This window comes from Nerophis ophidion, linkage group LG06 (assembly GCF_033978795.1).
Source record: "Nerophis ophidion isolate RoL-2023_Sa linkage group LG06, RoL_Noph_v1.0, whole genome shotgun sequence".
Lineage (NCBI taxonomy): Eukaryota > Metazoa > Chordata > Actinopteri > Syngnathiformes > Syngnathidae > Nerophis > Nerophis ophidion.
This window is the reverse complement of record NC_084616.1, coordinates 76,088,496-76,111,025: the sequence shown is the minus strand read 5'-3', so window position 1 is coordinate 76,111,025 and position 22,530 is coordinate 76,088,496. Positions and strand designations below refer to the sequence as shown.

General features: G+C 41.2%; 1 protein-coding gene across 1 annotated transcript; it reads right to left on the bottom strand.

The window, feature by feature from the left end:
• wdr6 (WD repeat domain 6) lies at positions 1–22,419 on the bottom strand. Its single transcript, XM_061904859.1, has 9 exons — positions 22,303–22,419; positions 19,554–19,641; positions 19,069–19,212; positions 14,304–16,767; positions 8,328–8,405; positions 8,097–8,213; positions 2,154–5,199; positions 1,443–1,586; positions 1–1,349 (listed from the first exon to the last, which is right to left on the bottom strand). Exons 2-7 carry the CDS (start codon positions 19,624–19,626, stop codon positions 4,335–4,337), a joined length of 3,741 nt encoding a protein of 1,246 aa, XP_061760843.1. The 5' UTR covers positions 19,627–19,641; positions 22,303–22,419; the 3' UTR covers positions 1–1,349; positions 1,443–1,586; positions 2,154–4,334.
• Positions 22,420–22,530: the final 111 nt, after the last annotated feature.

Here is a 22,530-nt window from a genome sequence, read left to right as displayed (position 1 = left end):
TTTCAGGGTTACAATATTGTTTTATTTTTCAATAAGTCCATCAGTTGTTTGACAAAAATTTTCTTTTTTCTTTTTTCGTTCTCGCTCGCACTCTGGCTCCAGCCTCAACCCCGTCTCTCCTCCTGGCTGCTGCTTATAACAGAGCGACAGGTGATTAGATAACAAAGCCCAGGTGGGCCATTTACACACCTGTCGCTGATTTCGAGGCCGGTCCTGGCACACCCCAGTTCGCTGCAGGCCCACAGGCCACGCCCCCTCCTCAGTTATCTTCAGAATAACAATGTTATTTGACCCCCTTAACACACATCAGGGCTGGCGAAAATTGCCATCTAATAAAAAACCAAACCCTAAAAATCAAAATTGCGCTATAGCGCCCCCTAGGAAAAAACCCAGACAAAACTGCTTGTAACTTCTGTTAGGAATGTCGTAGAGACATGAAACAAAAACCTCTATGTAGGTCTGCCTTAGACCAGGGCTTGAGTAGCGGCGGCAGCAGCCAAAGGCGGACCCGACCAACGCTGCTTGCAGCTTTAATTATTATATTGGTTTTGAATATTGTTGTGCAGCACTTTGGTAACATTTATGTTGTTTAAATGTGCTATACAAATAAAGTGGATTGGATTGATATTGTATGTTATTATGTATTATAAATAAATAAAGCAAATCCTTTGCTCTGCTACATAATGCGTTGTTTATAATAATGTCTTATTTTATTTAAAAGTTTTTAAAAAATGCCAGCTGCATTCGAGCGGAAGGCCGCGTACACCCTGGACAAGTCGCCACCTCATCACAGGGCCACCACAGATAGACAGACAATATTCACATTCACATACTAGGGACTATTTAGTGTTGCCAATCAACCTATCTCCAGGTGCATGTCTTTGTTTATATTCTTGTCATTCTGCTAACAAAGCCTCTAGAACCTGTACCTTTCCTCTCTTATATTCGTCCGTAGCATTTCTCCTTGAAAGGATTCTTCATTCATCACTCATAGAAACGTTTATACGTTTTACAATATAACTAAAACTATTCATACTTACTAAACCGTCCCAATAGGATTGTTTTTATTCACATTTGTACGTGCTATTGTAATGTAATCCCGCCCGCGTCATCCGCTCGAATGCAGATGAGATAGCCTCCAGCACCCCCCCACCAACCCAAAAGGGACAAGCGGTAGGAAATGGATGGATGGATAAAAAATGCCACTGCAGCCCTAAGTAGCCTGGTAAGAATTTAACTACATGACATTATTTTTGGAAAAGTGCAGCCAGGACAAAGACAACAATGTGTAAAAGTACCTCTGCTGTTTGGTTGAGAAAAACCAATCAGTTTTGGACTGAAGATCTCGTCTGTAAAAGAAGTGAGTTTGATGTTGTTAACAAGATGCACAAAAGGCCATTAAAGAAAAACACCCATGCAGTTCCCTTCCTTGTCTCTCTCACCTTTTGCACAATGCAACTTGTCAATTTAGTCCATGGAGTTGTCATCGTCTTTCGTCACCTCTTTCCTCGCCTCGCTCTGTCTTTCAAGGGACCGACTCGCTCTCCTTCCTCCTTTCTCTGAGTGATGAAACAGATGGGCGATGGCTGCCAGACAAAACGGGCAACATGAGACAGGGATAATATACTTAAATATTAATGGAAAACATGCGGTCGGGAGTGTTCATGACCTCCATTTGACAGACTTTTCACTATATTGTTTATACAGGGTGGAGAGATGGGAATGTCTCGGTTGCTACGCCACATGACAATATTTACTTTACTGCGATTGCTTGCAATTGTGTATGCTTTTGATATTTGATTAAGAGTTTTGAATGAGAACTGACTTATAAATATTTCTTAACATATCTGAATGTGGAGAGGCGGACAGGGAAGATGGCGGCAAGGAGGCGGAGGATGCGAGCGAGAGGCGAGGCGGGGCAGGTGCGTGGATCGCGCACCGGCTCACAATTAACATTTCTCCTCACGCTGTATAAAAGGGGAGAAGGAGGAGTGAACGGGGCGGAAGGAGTAGGAGAGCCGGCAGCAACGACCGAGGAGCGAGAGAGAGCAAGACGGCGACGACGAAACCGACAAAAGAGCGAGCAGCAGAGGAGGAGCTGAAAAGCAACCCGACAAGAGAGAGCATTATTGAAAAATAAACAAGAGTCAAACCTGCCAAAGCAATGTCCTTCCTTGGTGGTCGGTGGAACCCGAGCGACGACGGCAAGAGTCGTTCACACTGAATCATGCAGTTTTCTCCGTACAGCTGTTCCAACATTGGTTCTGCAATATAATTGATAAATATCAACGCGGTCAAAGAGAAACACATTTTTCTGTCTACTTTCTCGTGCACGCTAAAGCAGTGGTCCCCAACCTTTTTGAATCCGCGGATCGGTCAACGCTTAACAGTTTGTCCCGCGGCCCGGTCATGAAAAAGGGAGGTTTTTGTGGTTGGTGCACTAATTGTAAGTGTATATTGTGTTTTATATGTTGATTTAATAACAAAACAAAAACAAAAAAATACATATATATATATATATATATATATATATTTTTTTTTTAATAAAAATGAATAAAAATTTCTTCTGCGGCCCGGTACCAATCGGACCACGGCCCGGTGGTTGGGGACCACTGCTCTAAAGCACTGACATGAACAAAATGAAGTTGTAAAAATAGGACATTTCTCTACAATTATCGCCAGCTTCTGATGAATAGCTCGTTATTTGCGGTTTAGGCAAGTAAACGGTTTGGCTATGACAGCATTCACGGTGACGTTTAAGCGATGCATTGGTCTTTTCTGAAAGAAGTCTGTGAAAACAAAACAGTATGTGCACCAGATATTAAAATATTACACTGTCACCTTTACATTTTCTGCAAAATCGTTTTTAAAAAGTAGAAAAATTGCATTAAAGAAACAGACCTTATTTTGAATGTGCTGGTGTCAACTTCCTTTGATATTATTAATTATATTATTAAGTCTGCAGCTACTCAAGCATTTAAACATACTTTACAGCTGCCCCCCCCCCCACTGATTACAATTAAGCAATAAAATAAAATAAAAAAACTTTATTTGAAAAAAAAATTGCATCATGATAGTGACTCAGTGTCGCTTCTTGCTCCACTCACTGCTGCTCACTGCTCCCCTCACCTCCCAAATGTAGAGGACAAATTTCACCACACCTTGTGTGTGTTTGTGACAATCATTGGTATATTTAACTTTATCTTAACTTCTATTCACTTCAACCAGGGGTGTCCAAAGTGTGGCTGGCGGGTCATTTTTTTTAACGGCCCCACGGCACATTTTAAGAATGCAATTGAAAAAAATCAAAGACATAAAAAGTGGTATAAAAGAGCAAACAGGTGAAATGTAACAATAAATTGTTGCATTGCTTACTCTTATAACACAAAGCTGCCTTGCAGGCTGTTTCTATCTTTGAAAAATAATAATGAATCAAAATCAATGTCATTTTGAATTATTGACCTATTCAAGGCTTCGATTACGTCACTTTAAATATTCCCCTTTGAGATATTTTTGGGGGAAAATGTTGCATATTTTGTGTTTTGCCATATAAAAAACTGAGCTGTTTTTTTTTTTTATAAAGAAGGCCCTAAAACAAACAAACAAAACATTAACAAAAATAAAACTTAAAATTGACAGATTTATCTGAATTTGATCTGGAGATTATTGTGCTAAAAGTAAGCAGTAAAAGCAATGATAAATAATAAATGGGTTGTACTTGTATAGCGCTTTTCTACCTTCAAGGTACTCAAAGCGCTTTGACACTACTTCCACATTGGAGGGAGCTGCCATGCAAGGCGCCAACCAGCACCCATCAGGAGCAAGGGTGAAGTGTCTTGCTCAGGACACAACGGACGTGACGAGGTTGGTACTAGGTGGGATTTGAACCAGGAACCCTCGGGTTGTGCACGGCCACTCTACCACTGCGCCACGCCGTCCCTAATGTATAATTTATTTTTTAACACTTTCATGAGTAGGACACTTTTGGATCTCCAATTATTTTAGTGTGATTTGTTTTGAAGTGTCATTGCTCAAAAAATAATAATGAATCCAAATCCAAAATTAAGGCTCCAATTATTATATAATCTCAAATAATCCACCTAAAAAAGTTATTGGGTGAAAATATTGCATATTTTGTTTTTTTTTCCTTTTTTTTTCTAATGTTGATCTAGAGATTTAAAACTTGCGTAATAATAAAAATTATAATACTGAATAATGACACATTTTTTATATTTTTTTTTACCAAAACCCTTGTGGTCCCCGGGATCATAACTGAGCGGAGGCTTGAATGTATATTTTGTATACATATATTGTATTGGTTTTTAAAATAAAAATTATGAAAATGGCCCTGAGTGGAAAAAGTTTGGACACCCCTGACTTAAAGTAAAGCTACATTCTTCACGCTTTTCCTCATTTTGTTCGTGTCCGTGATGTTCATTTGTAACTTTGAGCAGCTGGAGGCCTTGACCACAGACCAGCACCCATCCTGTTCTTTCTCCCATCGCTTTCTTTTCCTCACATGAGGCAACTTCAGTGTTTATTGGTCCCTCTGCATTCCCGGTTGCTTCATTATTTACTTCCTGCTTCTTCAAGCCCCGCCCACCAGCCGTCCCCAACTCAGCCCCTTCCAGGCATGGGTGACTCTCCATCCTTCCATTAAGGACAATCTTTCTTTTTTGATCATCTTCCTGCTTCTCCCACACCGCCAGCCCTGCAGCATCAGCAACGTGGGAGAACAGCGCCCCGCTGTGGCTGATGCCGGTGCTGCAGAGCTTCCACATACAAATCCTCTGATCGCAGGAGGCCGTGACTATCAGGTCAGGTTTTAGGAACTTCAGGGTGGTCAGAGGTGCAGCGTGGGCCAGAGGCACATTCCACTTGGAGATGAGATGAAGACAAAGAGGGGTCCGTCCCCCAGTCCTGTCATCCTCTTGTGGGTACTGGACCTTGATGGTGGAAGCTGTCAGCTGCCCGTCATCCCCTCCGCTGGAAACAGTTACCAGGCAACCGCCACCTTGGTGTGTGTCCGCCCAGACAGCCAATGAGTTGACGCCGCTCTGGTGGGCGGCGATGATGAGGCAGGGGGTTGGTGGAGTCGGAGAAGCACTTGAAGAGCCGCAGGATGAAGACGAGGTTGTTTGGGTCACGTCCCACACGGCGATTTGTCCGTCTGTTGCTGCACTGAACAGGAGCACATAACTGCAAAAACACATAAATATTAGTCAAGACTTATGTTAAAGTTATTGTGTTTACTCAACAACATATCTCTCACACATTAGTCATTTATGAGCATTTTGGCTTTTATTTATTTATTTTTTAGAATAATTTAAACAATGGTGATTTTTTTTGAAACTACAAACATAGTTATAAATGTATTTTTCTATATCATTTTGAATATTGATATCTCTTACACATTAGGCCAGGGGTGCCCACACTTTTTCTGCGGGCGAACTACTTTTCAATTGACCAACTCGAGGGGATCTACCTCATTTATATATATCATTTATATTTATTTCTTTATGAAAGAGACATTTTTGTAAACAAGTTAAATGTGTTTAATGATAATACAAGCATGTGTAACACATATAGATGTCTTTCTTTCACAAAGACAAGAATATAAGTTGGTGTATTACCTGATTCTGATGACTTGCATTGATTGGAATCAGACAGTAATGATGATAACGCCCACATTTTCAAATGGAGGAGAAAAAAAGTTGTCCTTTCTGTACAATACCACATGAAAGTGGTTGGTTTTTGGCATCTAATTCATCCAGCTTCCATACACTTTACAAGAAAAACATTGGCGGCAAATTCCGTAGCTTGCTTGATTGACATTCACGGCACCCGAGGGTCTTGTGAGATGACGCTGGCTGCTGCCAGTTCATTATTATGAAAAAATGACAGAGAGGAAGGCGAGAAACACTTTTTATTTCAACAGACTTTTGCGCCGTCCCTTCCGTCAAAACTCTAAAGGCCGACTGCACATTTCCTATCTTCACAATAAAAGCCCTGCTTCATGCTGCCTGCGCTAACAAAATAAGAGTCTCAGAAAGCTGGCGTGCACAAGTGATGTGCACGCCAGCTTTCTGAGGGATCGCTTGTGCACGCCAGTTTTCCGAGACTCTGTATTTAGTTAGCGCAGGCAGCATGAAGCAGGGCTTTTATTGTGAAGATAGGAAATGTGCAGTCGGCCTTTAGAGTTTTGACGGAAGGTACGGCGCGAGAGTCTGTTGAAATAAAAAGTGTTTCTCGCCTTCCTCTCGGTCATATTTTCATAATAATGATCTTGCAGCAGCCAGCGTCATCTCACAAGACCCTCCGGTACCGTGAATGTCATTTAAGTGACGTCTTGGTGAAGATTGATGATCACTCATTTTTAGGTCTATTTTTTTTAAAAGCCTGGCTGGAGATCGACTGACACAACCCCCGCGGTCGACTGGTAGCTCGCCATCGACGTAATGGGCACCCCTGCATTAGGCATTTATGAGCGGGTCGGCTGTTATTTTTTTTTTCGGAATAATGTATACCAGGGGTCACCAACGCTGTGCCCGCGGGCACCAGGTCGCCCGTAAGGACCAGATGAGTCGCCCGCTGGCCTGTTCTAAAAATAGCTCAAATAGCAGCACTTACCAGTGAGCTGCCTGTATTTTTTAAATTGTATTTATTTACTAGCAAGCTGGTCTCGCTTTGCTCGACATTTTTTAATTCTAAGAGAGACAAAACTCAAATAGAATTTGAAAATCCCAGAAAATATTTTAAAGACTTGGTCTTCACTTTTTTACATGAATTCATTTATTTTTTTACTTTGCTTCTTATAACTTTCCGAAAGATAATTTTAGAGAAAACATACAACCTTAAAAATGATCTTAAGATTTTTAAACACATATACCTTTTTACCTTTTAAATTCCTTCCTCTTCTTTCCTGACAATTTAAATCAATGTTCAAGTAAATGTATTTCTTAAAGAATTGAATCCATTTAATGCTTTAAAAAGGCAAATGGATGGCACAAAAAGCCAAAAGGCTTGTTTCTATTGTGGTACATTAAATATTCATCACATTTGATACATTCAATAATAAAATATACAAAACCTGTAGCATGTATATAAAAAGATTACGTTAAAAAATGGATGAATGATGTACAAACCCCGTTTCCATAAGAGTTGGGAAATTGTGTTAGACGTAAATATAAACGGAATACAATGATTTGCAAATCATTTTCAAGCCATATTCAGTTGAATATGCTACAAAGACAACATATTTGATGTTCAAACTGATAAACTTTTTTTTTTTTTTTTTCAAATAGTTATTAACTTTAGAATTTAATACCGCAACACGTGACAAAGAAGTTGGGAAAGGTGGCGATAAATACTGATAAAGTTGAGGAATGCTCATCACACACTTATTTGGAACATCCCACAGGTGTGCAGGCTAATTGGGAACAGGTGGGTGCCATGATTGGGTATAAAAACAGCTTCCCAAAAAATGCTCAGTCTTTCACAAGAAAGGATGGGGCGAGGTACACCCCTTTGTCCACAACTGTGTGAGCAAATAGTCAAACAGTTTAAGAACAACGTTTCTCAAAGTGCAATTGCAAGAAATTTAGGGATTTCAACATCTACGGTCCAGAATATCATCAAGAGGTTCAGACAATCTGGAGAAATCACTCCACGTAAGCGGCATGGCAGGAAACCAACATTGAATGACCGTGACCTCCGATCCCTCAGACAGCACTGTAACAAAAACCGACATCAATCTCTAAAGGATATCACCACATGGGCTCAGCAACACTTCAGAAAACCACTGTCACTAAATACAGATCGTCGCTACATCTGAAAGTGCAAGTTAAAACTCTACTATGCAGAGCGAAAGCCATTTATCAACAACATCCAGAAACGCAGCTGGCTTCTGTCACAATTTCCCAACTCAAAAGAGTGTGCAAAAAGAGAATGAGAATATATATAACCACATATAAACCTGCATAATGCTTACGAAAGTTGCTGGAGATCAATTTTGTTTCAGATCAGGTAGAGGTTCAGCTGAGCCATGATTTTATGGCAGACAAGACACCCAAAAATTTAACAATATTAAAGCTCACCTGTTCCCATCTCCATCCTCCAGGCTACAGGTGGCGACACTGAGCACACATCGCTGGTGGTGAAAGGTCTCCCATAACAAATCTATTTGGTGTTTGGCTTCACTGACAGAGAACAATCTAGAAAAAAACAACAGAAAACAATCAAGAGCTGCCAAATGACATTTAGAAATAACAGTTCTGGTGTGTTTGTCTGGTTTTAATGGAAGTCATTTTTGCATGTGTGTGGCAGACCTGACTGCACCGTCACTGCATGCAAGAACCACAAGAACACAGACGTGGTTGTGATCCACCATCGACATCGACATGTATCTGAAAACAAAACAACCGTGATGAGGAGTTACTTCTTGAGAAAGGAGACCAAATATCGTACACAACATAGTGATTAGTGATGAGTTAGTAAGTCGGGGCGACCTATACTTGGGGTCTAAATATGTATGTACGCAAACCAACTAGGAGCGTATCGCTTCTCCACCAGTGAGTCAGAGCTTTTCTTCTAGTCACACACACTCAAACCAGTGACACACTTGAAATAACCGTCTAAAAAGTTGTTAGCAAGTTAGCATACAACAAAGGAGTTGTGTGGTTAAGTTATGTTATGCACTGCAAAAAGTCAGTGTAGAAAAAAAAACAAGTACAAAAATGAGGGGTATTTTACTTGAACTAAGCAAAATTATCTGCCAATAGAACAAGAACATTTGGCTTGTCAAGACTTTCCAAAACAAGTAAAATTAGCTAACCTGAATGAACCCAAAAATAGCTTAAAATAAGTATATTCTCACTAATAACAAGTGCACTTTTCTTGGTAGAAAAAACATATTTTGAAAAATATTCTTAAATATGTAAATGCTAGTGCCATTATCTTGACATAAGGATATGCGCTCGGCATCATGATTTTTTTTCATGCTTGAAGTAAGAAATTCTTACTTTAAAAAAGTAGTTTTATACTTGTGAGTGTTGATGACACAGTTTTGCAACAGTTGATATTCTAGTTTCAAGCATGTTTTACTCAATATAGGTCATCAAATCTCAGCAACAAGCTGTAATATCTTACTGAGGTAATTTAGGACCTAAACACTTAAAACAAGTAAAACACTAACATAAAATATGCTTAGTGAGAATAATTATCTTATCAGACAGAAAATAAGCAGATATCACCCTTATTTGAGATATTTATCTTACTTATATTCAGTTTTTTGCAGTGTGTTATGTTATTTTCATATATTATGCCAACCAACCATTACATCGCAGCCCACAAATAGAGAAACAAAAAAAAACAGAAATAGAGACTGAGAACCTCAAAGGAATCTAGAACAAACATTTAAAAGACAAAAACACATAAATCAAAAATCATCTGCGGCAAGGAGGTGAGTTTTAAGCTGTGCTCTAAAAGAGTCCAGAGTGGTGGCGGGAGCTTATACCATAGCCCAGGTGCCATCACTCAGAAAGCACGGTCTCTCTGTCACAAGGTTTGACCGTGGGACCTTCATCCTCTCCTTAAAAGACCTAACCTCGATCCAGACCTCATGGTAAACTACCGACCGGTGTCTCACCTTCCCTTTATTTCGAAAATCCTCGAAAAAATTGTTGCAGAGCAGCTAAATGAGCACTTAGCGTTTAACAATCTATGTGAAACCTTTCAATCCGGTTTCAGGGCAAATCACTCGACTGAGACAGCCCTCGCAAAACTGACTAATGATCTATTGCTAACGATGGACTCTGATGCGTCATCTATGTTGCTGCTCCTCGATCTTAGCGCTGCTTTCGATACCGTCGATCATAATATTTTATTAGAGCGTATCAAAATACGAATTGGTATTTCAGACTCAGCCCTGTCATGGTTTAACTCTTATCTTACTGATAGGATGCAGTGCGTCTCCTATAACAGTGTGACCTCGGACTATGTTAAGGTAACGTGTGGAGTTCCCCAGGGTTCGGTCCTTGGCCCTGTACTCTTCAGCATCTACATGCTGCCGCTAGGTGACGTCATACGCAAATACGGTATTAGCTTTCACTGTTATGCTGATGACACCCAACTTTACATGCCCCTAAAGCTGATCAACACGCCGGACTGTAGTCAGTTGGAGGCGTGTCTTAATGAAATTAAACAATGGATGTCCGCTAACTTTTTGCAACTTAATGCGAAAAAAACGGAAATGCTGATTATCGGTCCTGCTAGACACCGACCTCTATTTAATAATACAACTTTAACATTTGACAACCAAATAATAAAACAAGGTGACTCTGTAAAAAATCTGGGTATTATCTTCGACCCAACTCTCTCCTTTGAGTCACACATTAAAAGGGTTACTAAAACGGCCTTCTTTCATCTCCGTAATATCGCTAAAATTCGCTCCATTTTGTCCACTAAAGACGCCGAGATCATTATCCATGCGTTTGTTACGTCTCGTCTCGATTACTGTAACCTATTATTTTCGGGTCTCCCAATGTCTAGCATTAAAAGATTACAGTTGGTACAAAATGCGGCTGCTAGACTTTTGACAAGAACAAGAAAGTTTGATCATATTACGCCTGTACTGGCTCACCTGCACTGGCTTCCTGTGCACTTAAGATGTGACTTTAAGGTTTTACTACTTACGTATAAAATACTACACGGTCTAGCTCCAGCCTATCTTGCCGATTGTATTGTACCGTATGTCCCGGCAAGAAATCTGCGTTCAAAAGACTCCGGCTTATTAGTGATTCCTAGAGCTCAAAAAAAGTCTGCGGGCTATAGAGCGTTTTCCGTTCGGGCTCCAGTACTCTGGAATGCCCTCCCGGTAACAGTTCGAGATGCTACCTCAGTAGAAGCATTTAAGTCTCATCTTAAAACTCATCTGTATACTCTAGCCTTTAAATAGACCTCCTTTTTAGACCAGTTGATCTGCCGCTTCTTTTCTTTCTCCTATGTCCCCCCCTCCCTTGTGGAGGGGGTCCGGTCCGATGACCATGGATGAAGTACTGACTGTCCAGAGTCGAGACCCAGGATGGACCGCTCGTCGGGACCCAGGATGGACCGCTCGCCTGTATCGGTTGGGGACATCTCTACGCTGCTGATCCGCTTGAGATGGTTTCCTGTGGACGGGACTCTCACTGCTGTCTTGGAGCCACTATGGATTGAACTTTCACAGTATCATGTTAGACCCGCTCGACATCCATTGCTTTCGGTCCCCTAGAGGGGGGGGGTTGCCCACATCTGAGGTCCTCTCCAAGGTTTCTCATAGTCAGCATTGTCGCTGGCGTCCCACTGAATGTGAATTCTCCCTGCCCACTGGGTGTGAGTTTTCCTTGCCCTTTTGTGGGTTCTTCCGAGGATGTTGTAGTCGTAATGATTTGTGCAGTCCTTTGAGACATTTGTGATTTGGGGCTATATAAATAAACATTGATTGATTGATTGATTGACCTTCAGGGTCATCTGGTTATGGTTATATGTATATATATATATATATATATATATATATATATATATATATATATATATATATATATATATATATATATATATATATATATTGCGCTCTACCACGGTATCGAGCACTATTCTCTGGATAATCCAATCAAGATATATATATATATATATATATATATATATATATATATATATATATATATATATATATATATATATATATATATATATATATATATATATATGTAGGTGAGAAAAAATCACACGACTACTTCATCTCTACAGAACTGTTTCATGAGGGGTTCCCTCAATCATCAGGAGATTTCCTGGTGATTGAGGGAACCCCTCATGAAACAGTTCTGTAGAGATAAAGTAGTCTTGTGATTTTTCCCACACACACACACATATACATATATATATATATACATACATACATACATAAATATATATATATATATATATATATATATATATATATATATATATATATATATATATGTAGGAGAGGAAAAATCACAAGACTACTTCATCTCTACAGAACTGTTTCATGAGGGGTTCCCTCAATCATCAGGAGATTTCCTGGTGATTGAAGGAACCCCTCATGAAACAGTTCTGTAGAGATAAAGTAGTCTTGTGATTTTTCCCACACACACACATATACATATATATATATATATATATATACACATACATACATACATATATATATGTATATATATACATACATACATACATACATATATATATATATATATATATATATATATATACATACATATATATATATATATACATATATATACATACATATATATATATATATACATACATACATATATATATATATACATACATATATATACATACATATATATATATATATACATACATACATACACATACATACAGTACATACATACATACATATATATATATATATATATATATATACATATATATATATATATATATACATATATATATATATATATATATATATATATATATATATATATATAAATAAATGATAAATGGGTTGTACTTGTATAGCGCTTTTCTACCTTCAAGGTACTCAAAGCGCTTTGACACTACTTCCACATTCACACACACTGATGGAGGGAGCTGCCATGCAAGGCGTCAACCAGCACCCATCAGGAGCAAGGGTGAAGTGTCTTGCTCAGGACACAACGGACGTGACGAGGTTGGTACTAGGTGGGATTTGAACCAGGGACCCTCGGGTTGCGCACGACCACTCTCCCACTGCGCCACACCGTGTATATATATATATATATATATATATATATATATATATATATATATATATATATATATATATATATATAATCTGGGGATAGGTTGATTGGCAACACTAAATGGTCCCTAGTGTGTGAATGTGAGTGTGAATGTTGTCTGTCTATCTGTGTTGGCCCTGCGATGAGGTGGCGACTTGTTCAGGGTGTACCCCGCCTTCCGCCCGATTGTAGCTGAGATAGGCGCCAAAAAGGGGATAAGCGGTAGAAAATGGATGGATGGATATATATATATATAAATAAAGGTTTATTTGAAATAGGGACAGATACAGAAACATATATATCTGAAAAAGTTATCCTATCCAGTGTGTGCATCATAGTGTTTGTAGCCAAAGCTAATTTACAAAATTTGTCCCCAACAACAACACAGATCTAACATCATCAAAATAGGAAAATAAAAAGAATGAGGCAAAGAGGAGTCAATATTAATGATAATAGTGATAATGCGAACAAAGTGCAATCTAGATAAAAGCCAATGATAATAATAACAGACAAAGTGCAAACTAGATAAGAACCAATTGGTAAAAATTAGTAAAAACTAAAACATGGGAACACATTTGTTGCTCTACTAGCCACAATTGTGTTTGTTTTTTGAAAGTGACAAGTACAGGTATACAGCTTGTCAGATCTAAGGCAACGACCAAGCCTGGTCCAGGAGATCTTTGATGTAAGCTGGGACGAGACCATTGAGCGCTTTGAAGACATGTGTGATGCTAATGTTAAGGTAATAGTGATCAATAAAGCAGCAAACACTGAGATAATTAAAATTATTCATCTTTGGTCTATTGTCAGTTACAAATATCAGGGGAAAATAACATTGCTATGCAAAACCCTCATGTCGACTGTAGAGGGCACTGGTTCTAATAAGATACATTAATAAGATACAAAAAAATATATATAATTCACTACATTATCATTTGGTTATTTTTCTATGATTTTGTCTTTACTTTGTTGTCTTTTCCCCCCCATAAACATACTTGAAAAAGAGAAGTAGTCTTGTATTTAGTGCTACCTTATATTGAAGTTAAAAAAAAAAGTTGGCGTGTCGTATCACTGTTAGTCTGCACCATACTGAAGCAGAATGAGAGAGGAGAATGTTAAAATAATATCTAATCAGGGATCATTTATTAAAGAAAATATGGAGAAGCTGCTGATTGTAGCTTTGCCTGAGAAGCAACTCTGTACATTATTATTTTTAGATTACATCATAAAACTACTGTAGTTGTCAGTATTACATGCTATGGTGTTGTAACATGCCTATGCTACATGTTTAAAATGTGGGAGGCAATCATAAATTAAACTGTTTTTAATTAATTTCGCTGGGAGACATTGATTTACGATACACACGTTTTGAGTTAAGAGCTCGTCATAGAACCAATTAAGCATATGAGTTGACGTACTACCATATAAGTACTGCGCATTGTTGCTATCAAACAAACAAATTACAGCCCCTAAAGAGTAACCCGTAAACCTCATTGATTTCTGACTTGCCTTGTTTCTGGGTCCATTTTCACCATCTTGTGTCTGTTCCGCCTCTTCTCCCAGTGCTCGTCCAATCGGTGACGGGCCACCTGCACCACCTGGCAGGACGGCGACAGAGTCTGCTCGTCCCAAACGAAGTACAGCCGGTAACACTGCATTTGAGCTCGGCCGCTGGCTGATACCAGCAAGGCGGTGAGGGACTGCGACTGATGAGCGAGCGCCGCCATGGTGCGGACGCTCGAAATGTGGTCTGTGATGACGGAGAGGACTTTGAAGCTGCCGGAGTCGGGGTGCACGGCCAGGACGGTCACGCTGGTGTCCTCGCCGCCCGTCACGATTATCTCCCACTCCTTTACGCTCCCGAGCCTGCAAACGCAACCAATCCCCCTCCCATGGATGCCCTCTCTCAGGCTCCAGCCTTCAGTCTTGGCTGTGACCCAGCTCGGCGGCTCCCCTGGAGACTCTGAAGCCAGGACTGAGCCCTGCTTGACGAAAACCAGAGCAGCGTACCCGGGCCAGACCCCTTTGCGGGTCGGCCAGACACTCCAGGATCGATGTCCGCCACCGCAAGGCACCGCCAGCAGCCTCTCTCGTTTCACCGGGTCCCAAACCACAAAATGGGAAGCGTGGAAGCCGAAGATGACAAAGCGGGCTTCTCTTCCCATATCCTCCATCTTCAACTCTCTGCCATCGTCTGGCTTTTCTACCAGACACTCTTGTGTCCTATTTTGGTTTTCACTTTCACCTATGAATTTATCTTCCTCAGCGTTTGTCGGTTTCAAAATCAGGACCTTCTCTAACCACTCCATACCTTTGCAGGCTCGTTGGACTCTCAGAACCTGCAGCTGAATGCCGACTTGACCACTTCCTTCATGTGTTTTTTGAGGTATTTGCTGCACCCTAAAAACGCGCACACAACCATCCCTCCCAGTGCTGTACAGAAGTCCATCATACTCGCACACGGACGTCACTCCCTGTTTACCGTGGACACCAAACAGGCAGCTTAACGCCGTCAAGCCTTCGCTTATTATGTCGGTTTTTCTGTCCTGAAACAAAAGCAGGGACCCTCTTCTGTCCCCGCACACCCACAGCGCCCCCTGTGCCTGGTAGTGGAGTCGCACTGCGGCAGTCAGCCATCGTTTGGCACATGGCGGTAACACAAACGAAGGGAGAGGATTCACCCCAAGAGCCAAAGAACCATGGTCTCCATTTCTGCTCGTTGTGACATCAACACACCAGCGATAGATGCATCCCTCGGCACCGGACGCCAGCAAACATGTGTCGTTATCGCTGGTTTGCCAGGTGAGACTGTGGATCTTGCCTGAACCAGCTTGAAGGAGAACGCAATTCTGAGGTTGAGTGCTCAAAAAGACCGCCAAAGCTCCAATGAGACTGCCGACAGCACATAAATTAACTCTTCTTCTTGAGTCTTTCACCGCAACAGAGATTGTCTCCATCACACAGTAGGATTGAAACTCAGGAGTTCCTCGCCATAGTAACTCCCAGTCGCCATCGCCATACTGGTAAACGACTCCTTGGTCAGTACAAACCGCCATCTTACACCTACTCCACTTTGTGTCATCATCCTCGTCCTCGAGAATACAAACAACTTTAGGTGAACCTTGACCGGAAAATTCCAGATCAGTCGTCTTCTCTGCTTGCGGCGTTTCTCCGCCGTCGGTTTCCTCCACATTCCACAATCTAACCCCGCCATCCGCTCCCCCAGTCGCCACCCATCTTTCCGCGACGGCCAGCGCCCGAATCCCGCCTGCTCTGTGTCCCTTCAAGGTGCGAACTACTGTCCCGCCTCCAGCCAAGTCCCACACTAAGCAGGCTCCGTCTTCTCCGGCGCTACACACTCTCCTCGGGGACAGACGCACAGAAAATACCCTTGCCTGGTGTCCAAAAAGGACTCGTAAACAAGTCGCGTTCAGGTCTCCACAGCTCCCTCCTACGCCCCCTAAAGTACCCACAGCCCACACCCTCACACTGCGGTCATCAGAAGCTGAGGCCAGCCATCCTTTCTCCTGCAGGTAAGAGATGCTGAAGATCACGCCGCTGTGTCCCAGCAGACGTCTTTCAACTTGACCTTTGTGCTCACTTTCTTGACTGCCAGGCTTCCAGAGAACCAGCTGGTTGAAAACAGTCCCTCCAACCAGGACGGTGTCACGCCAACGTGTGTGCACTACGAGCAGGGCGGAGTACAGCAGACAGCTTTCCAGACAGGAGCACTGAGCCAAGGCACTTCCTGTGTTCATGTCCAGGAGCAGAGCAGCGTTATGGGCTACAGCCACACACAGGAGAGGCTGTTTGCTCTCACAGAGCCAGCGGACGTCCAGGGCCCAGTCTTTTAGCTCCACGAGGGGGCCCAGTATATCTACGTGTGGACGCTGCATGGCAGAGACATCCGAACAGAGTCTCAGCAGTCGGACAGCTTTCCCACCAAACACAGCGAGGTCAGTGGAGATAAGACCTAGGGTTTGGACACAGAGGCATTTTTGTTGTTATTATTTCTAATCAAACATATGGATAAATGGATGTTTATTGTCATTCCACAAGTACAAAACCCAAAACCAGTGAAGTTGGCAAGTTGTAAAAATAAAAACAGAATTCAATGATTTGCAAATCCTTTTCAACCTCCATTCAGTTGATTAGACGGCAAAGACAAGATACTTAACATCCTAACTGGTTAACTTTGTTATTTTTTGCCAATATTGGCTCATTTGATGCCTGCAACATGTTTGAAAAAGCTGGAACAAGTGGCAAAAAAGACTAAGAAAGTTGAGGAATGCTCATCAAACACTTATTTGGAACATCCCACAAGTCCATTCATCTATCCATCTTCTTCCGCTTATCCGAGGTCGGGTCGCGGGGGCAACAGCCTAAGCAGGGAAACCCAGACTTCCCTTTCCCCAGCCACTTCGTCTAGCTCTTCCCGGGGGATCCCGAGGCGTTCCCAGGCCAGCCGGGAGACATAGTCTTCCCAACGTGTCCTGGGTCTTCCCCGTGGCCTCCTACCGGTTGGACGTGCCCTAAACACCTCCCTAGGGAGGCGTTCGGGTGGCATCCTGACCAGATGCCCGAACCACCTCATCTGGCTCCTCTCCATGTGGAGGAGCAGCGGCTTTACTTTGAGTTCCTCCCGGATGGCAGAGCTTCTCACCCTATCTCTAAGGGAGAGGAAACTCATTTCGGCCGCTTGTACCCGTGATCTTATCCTTTCGGTCATGACCCAAAGCTCATGACCATAGGTGAGGATGGGAACGTAGATCGATCGGTAAATTGAGAGCTTTGCCTTCCGGCTCAGCTCCTTCTTCACCACAACGGATCGGTACAACGTCCGCATTACTGAAGACGCCGCACCGATCCGCCTGTCGATCTCACGATCCACTCTTCCCTCACTCGTGAACAAGACTCCTAGGTACTTGAACTCCTCCACTTGGGGCAGGGTCTCCTCCCCAACCCCAAAGTGGGTGCCATGACTGGGTATAAGAGCAGCTTCCATTAACAAACAAGGGTAGGGCGAGGGTCATCACTTTGTCAACAAAGGCGTTAGGAACTTGTCGAACAGTTTAATAACAACATTTCTCAATTAGCTATTGCAAGGAATTTAGGGATTTCACCATCTACAGGCTGTAATATCATCAAAATGTTCAGAGCATGTGGAGAAATCACTGCATGTAAGCGGCAATTTCCTCCCCTCAGGCGGTACTGCATCAAAAACCGACATCAGTGTGGAAAGGATATCACCACTTGGGCTCAGGAACACTGTCAGTAACTACTGCTTGTTGCTCCATCTGTGAGTGCAAGTTAAAACTCTACTCTGCAAAGCCAAAGCCATGTATCAACAACACCCAGAGACGCTGCAAGCTTTGCTGGGCCCGAGCTCATCTAAGATGGACTGATGAAAAGTGAAAAAGTGTTCTGTGGTCTGATGAGTCCACATTTTGGAAACTGTGGACGTTGTGTCCTCCGGACCAACGAGGAAAAGAACCATCTGGACTGTTATAGGCGCAAAGTTCAAAAGCCAGCATCTGTGATGGTATGGGGGTGTATTAGTGCCCACAATGTGCCAACTTCATTGGTTTTGTACAGCAAAATTTCATTTTCAGAAATACTTTGTTCAAAATTAGACACACATTGTACAGGAAGACCGAACAGGTTCACTGATGAGTCGCAACTTACGGCGGCCGGTAAAGGGTGTGAAAATGGTAGACCAAACAAATCAAACAAAACACCAATATGAGACTGTTCAAACTACAAGTGTTCACAAAGTACACAGAAGAACAGTTATGATGAACATCTTGAACCCTTTTTTTTAATAATTAGACAAATATTATATATGTATTTAATATATGTTTACTTATTACGGTATATTATTTGTTTGTTATTTATTTGTTCACTGTTATGTTACAGAGAACAAGGATATAGGATAAAATTGCTATGGTATGAAAAGGGGTAGAATTAAATAAAATCATCTTCTTCCTACTCCTTTTCAGACGTGCTATAATGAAACAACTGGAAATATGTGATGAATAACATTGTATCGTATGCATGTTCCAAATAAACTGAAACTGAACTGAAAAATATGTTTATATTTCAAATGAATACTAACAAATTATGACTAGTAGTATTAATGATATTGCCTGAAGCTCATTTCTACTCAGTGACATTTAGGTTGATTTGTGTTGGAGATGTGCAAAGAAACTTTGGAAAATGCACAACTTGGTTTCCTATGATTACAACTGATTTCCCCCTAAAAAAAAAAGCTTACCATTGGTTTCGGTATCAGAGCTTTGTGGCGTTGATGAGATTCTTGGTCTTATCCCGTGGATGCGGTAATGTTGGAGAACAGTCCTTGACATACATGCTTTAGGTTTAGGCTGAAGACAGTATGCCGTCAACACTGGACCCTCACCTGACAACATAAATGACATAGTATTAGGACAAAATGTTGTGGGAACTTTTTTTTTTTAGAAGGACACGCAAACGGGGTAATCCACCGACGTCACACTGCCAAGGTTGTAACCAGTGTTCGCAGATTGAGAGACGAAATTCGCTAGTAAACAACTCAAAAGCCTGAGCTGTCAGCTCATTGTCCAGCGCGACTCTTGCGGCGACAGGAAGTGGAGTTTTTCCACACTAACGAGCTTCCGTTTCAACTGCACATTATGCATAATCGACAAGAAGCCATTTGTGACTGTACTGTGTTCTGATGCTATGTTTTTGGTTGAAATTTGCAAAAATAGAACAGCCTACCAGCCAATAGAAGTGAATCCCGAAGGAACTCCAGAGCAGTGACGGGCGCCACTAACGCTGCGGTCTCCATCATCTCAGGGATTGGAGTCTGTCAGACAAGACATTATCACACATATTGTTAAAACATGATACATGCTGAAATTTTATTTTATTTTTATTAAGAACCCCCATTAGCAGATAGGGTATCTGCTAATGTGGATCCCACTAGGAAGACTAGCGGGTTGCCACAACAACCCACTAGTCCACAAACTCAATACACTTACAAGTAAAAGCATATAATTATAACTACACAATATAGAAAAAAATAAAAGTATCAAAAAGCAAACAATTTACAGTCACAGAATAAAAAATTCCATATGAATAATAACTACACAATACAAAACCAAACAAAAAAGCAAGTATACACCATTAGGGTTGTTGCTATTTTAAACACCAAGGTCAGGGGTGCCCACACTTTTTCTGCAGGCGAGCTACTTTTCAATTGACCAACTCGAGGGGATCTACCTCATTTATATATATCATTTATATTTATTTCTTTATGAAAGAGACATTTTTGTAAACAAGTTAAATGTGTTTAATGATAATACAAGCATGTGTAACACATATAGATGTCTTTCTTTCACCAAGACAAGAATATAAGTTGGTGTAATACCTGATTCTGATGACTTGCATTGATTGGAATCAGACAGTAATGATGATAACGCCCACATTTTCAAATGGAGGAGAAAAAAAGTTGTCCTTTCTGTACAATACCACATGAAAGTGGTTGCTTTTTGGCATCTAATTCATCCAGCTTCCATACACTTTACAAGAAAAACATTGGCGGCCAATTCCGTAGCTTGCTTGATTGACATTCACGGCACCCGAGGGTCTTGTGAGATGACGCTGGCTGCTGCCAGTTCATTATTATGAAAAAATGACAGAGAGGAAGGCGAGAAACACTTTTTATTTCAACAGACTTTCGCGCCGTCCCTTCCGTCAAAACTCTAAAGGCCGATTGCACATTTCCTATCTTCACAATAAAAGCCCTGCTTCATGCTGCCTGCGCTAACAAAATAAGAGTCTCAGAAAGCTGGCGTGCACAAGTGATGTGCACGCCAGCTTTCTGAGGGATCGCTTGTGCACGCCAGTTTTCCGAGACTCTGTATTTAGTTAGCGCAGGCAGCATGAAGCAGGGCTTTTATTGTGAAGATAGGAAATGTGCAGTCGGCCTTTAGAGTTTTGACGGAAGGTACGGCGCGAGAGTCTGTTGAAATAAAAAGTGTTTCTCGCCTTCCTCTCGGTCATATTTTCATAATAATGATCTTGCAGCAGCCAGCGTCATCTCACAAGACCCTCCGGTACCGTGAATGTCATTTAAGTGACGTCTTGGTGAAGATTGATGATCACTCATTTTTAGGTCTATTTTTTTTAAAAGCCTGGCTGGAGATCGACTGACACACCCCCCGCGGTCGACTGGTAGCTCGCCATCGACGTAATGGGCACCCCTGACCAAGGTACTACTCACTTTTTACTAGAAAATTGGTTTTAAAATAGATAAAGGTTTTGTAGCTTACCCAATACGTGCCTTGTGAGTGAAACTAAAGGTAAAAAATTCACTATTTGCAAACTGTCCACTGAAAAGAAGATGTGAGCTTGTTCCAGCTTCCAAAATGATTACCGGGCGTGGCCACCGCTGCTGCTCACTACTCCCCTCACCTCCAAGGGGGTGATCCGGGGGGATAAATGTGTGTGTGACAATCATTGGTACATAAACTTAAGCTTTAATGGTGTTTCAACCAATCAAACTTCTCTGGTGGCTTGTAGTCACCGATTGAGTAAAAATATTTCAACCGCGTTTCCATTGGACAACATTGAGTCACGTGTTCGAAAGTTTATTATTTATTTTATTATTATTGTTCTTCGGTCAATGGTCAACAAAATAAACAAACAGTTGTACATTCATAGATTGAAAATGAAAATGTTGCAGACCGAAATGGTTTAGGCTGAAGTTGAACACTTATTGTGCCTAACCCTATAAACAATATCAAATACAAAATGAATTTCTGAAAATTATGAAATGTCCTTTGCACAACAAATTATGAATACACATTATACACAACATGAACCTAGTTCAATTATATACACAGTAAAGGCATGTGAAATAGCCATGCACACATATTAAACCTCCCGGCTGGCCTGGGAACGCCTCGGGATCCCCTGGAAAGAGCTAGACAAAGTGGCTGGGGAGAGGGAAGTCTGGGTTTCCCTGCTTAGGCTGTTGCCCCCGCGACCCGACCTCGGATAAGCGGGAGAAGATGGATGGATGGACATATTAAACCTTTGCACCAATGATATACTATATATACAAACAATTATACTTCCATTATTATTTATATCCCACATGTACTTTTTAATTAACATTAATCACAGTATTAATTACAATGTTGATTCAAGAGTGATATACGTTTTCAAGACATTGGTCTTAAATTGTTTTTTAAGTCTTGCGTTTATGAATAGAACAATGTGGCGACAATACGATTCCAGATGTATCGTTTTAGCATGAAGTAAAAATATACAGTTTAACCAAACTATTGCCAGTGTTGCTACAAGACTATGGTAAGTCTACGTCGACTGTGAAAACATGATAGATGCTGAAATAAAGCAAGTATACACCAGTAGGGTCGTTGCTATTTTAAACACCAAGGAACTACTCGCTTTTTTTTACTATTAAATTGGTTTTAAATGAGATAAAGGTTTTGTAGCTTACCCATTTCGCGCTTTGTGAGTGAAACAAAAGGTTAAAAAGTCACTATTTACAAACGTCAAATGAAAATAACACGTGAGCTTGTTCCGGCTTCCGGTGTTTCAACCAATCAAACTTCCCAGTTACCAATTGGGTAGAAACATTAGAACTGCGTTTTCATTGGACAACATTGAGTCACGTGTTAGGCCAGCGAAGTCCTTGCTGTTTTTTAAACACAAAGATACAACTCGC

Coding starts and splice junctions, on each gene's coding strand:
- wdr6 (XM_061904859.1), bottom strand. CDS start 19,626: ATGATGGAGACCGCAGCGTTAGTGGCGCCCGTCACTGCTCTGGAGTTC. Junction 8,406..14,303: donor AAAATGGACCCAGAAACAAG/GCAAGTCAGAAA, acceptor TTTTGTTTTCAG/ATACATGTCGATGTCGATGG. Junction 5,200..8,096: donor GAGGATGGAGATGGGAACAG/GTGAGCTTTAAT, acceptor GTGTTTTTGCAG/TTATGTGCTCCTGTTCAGTG.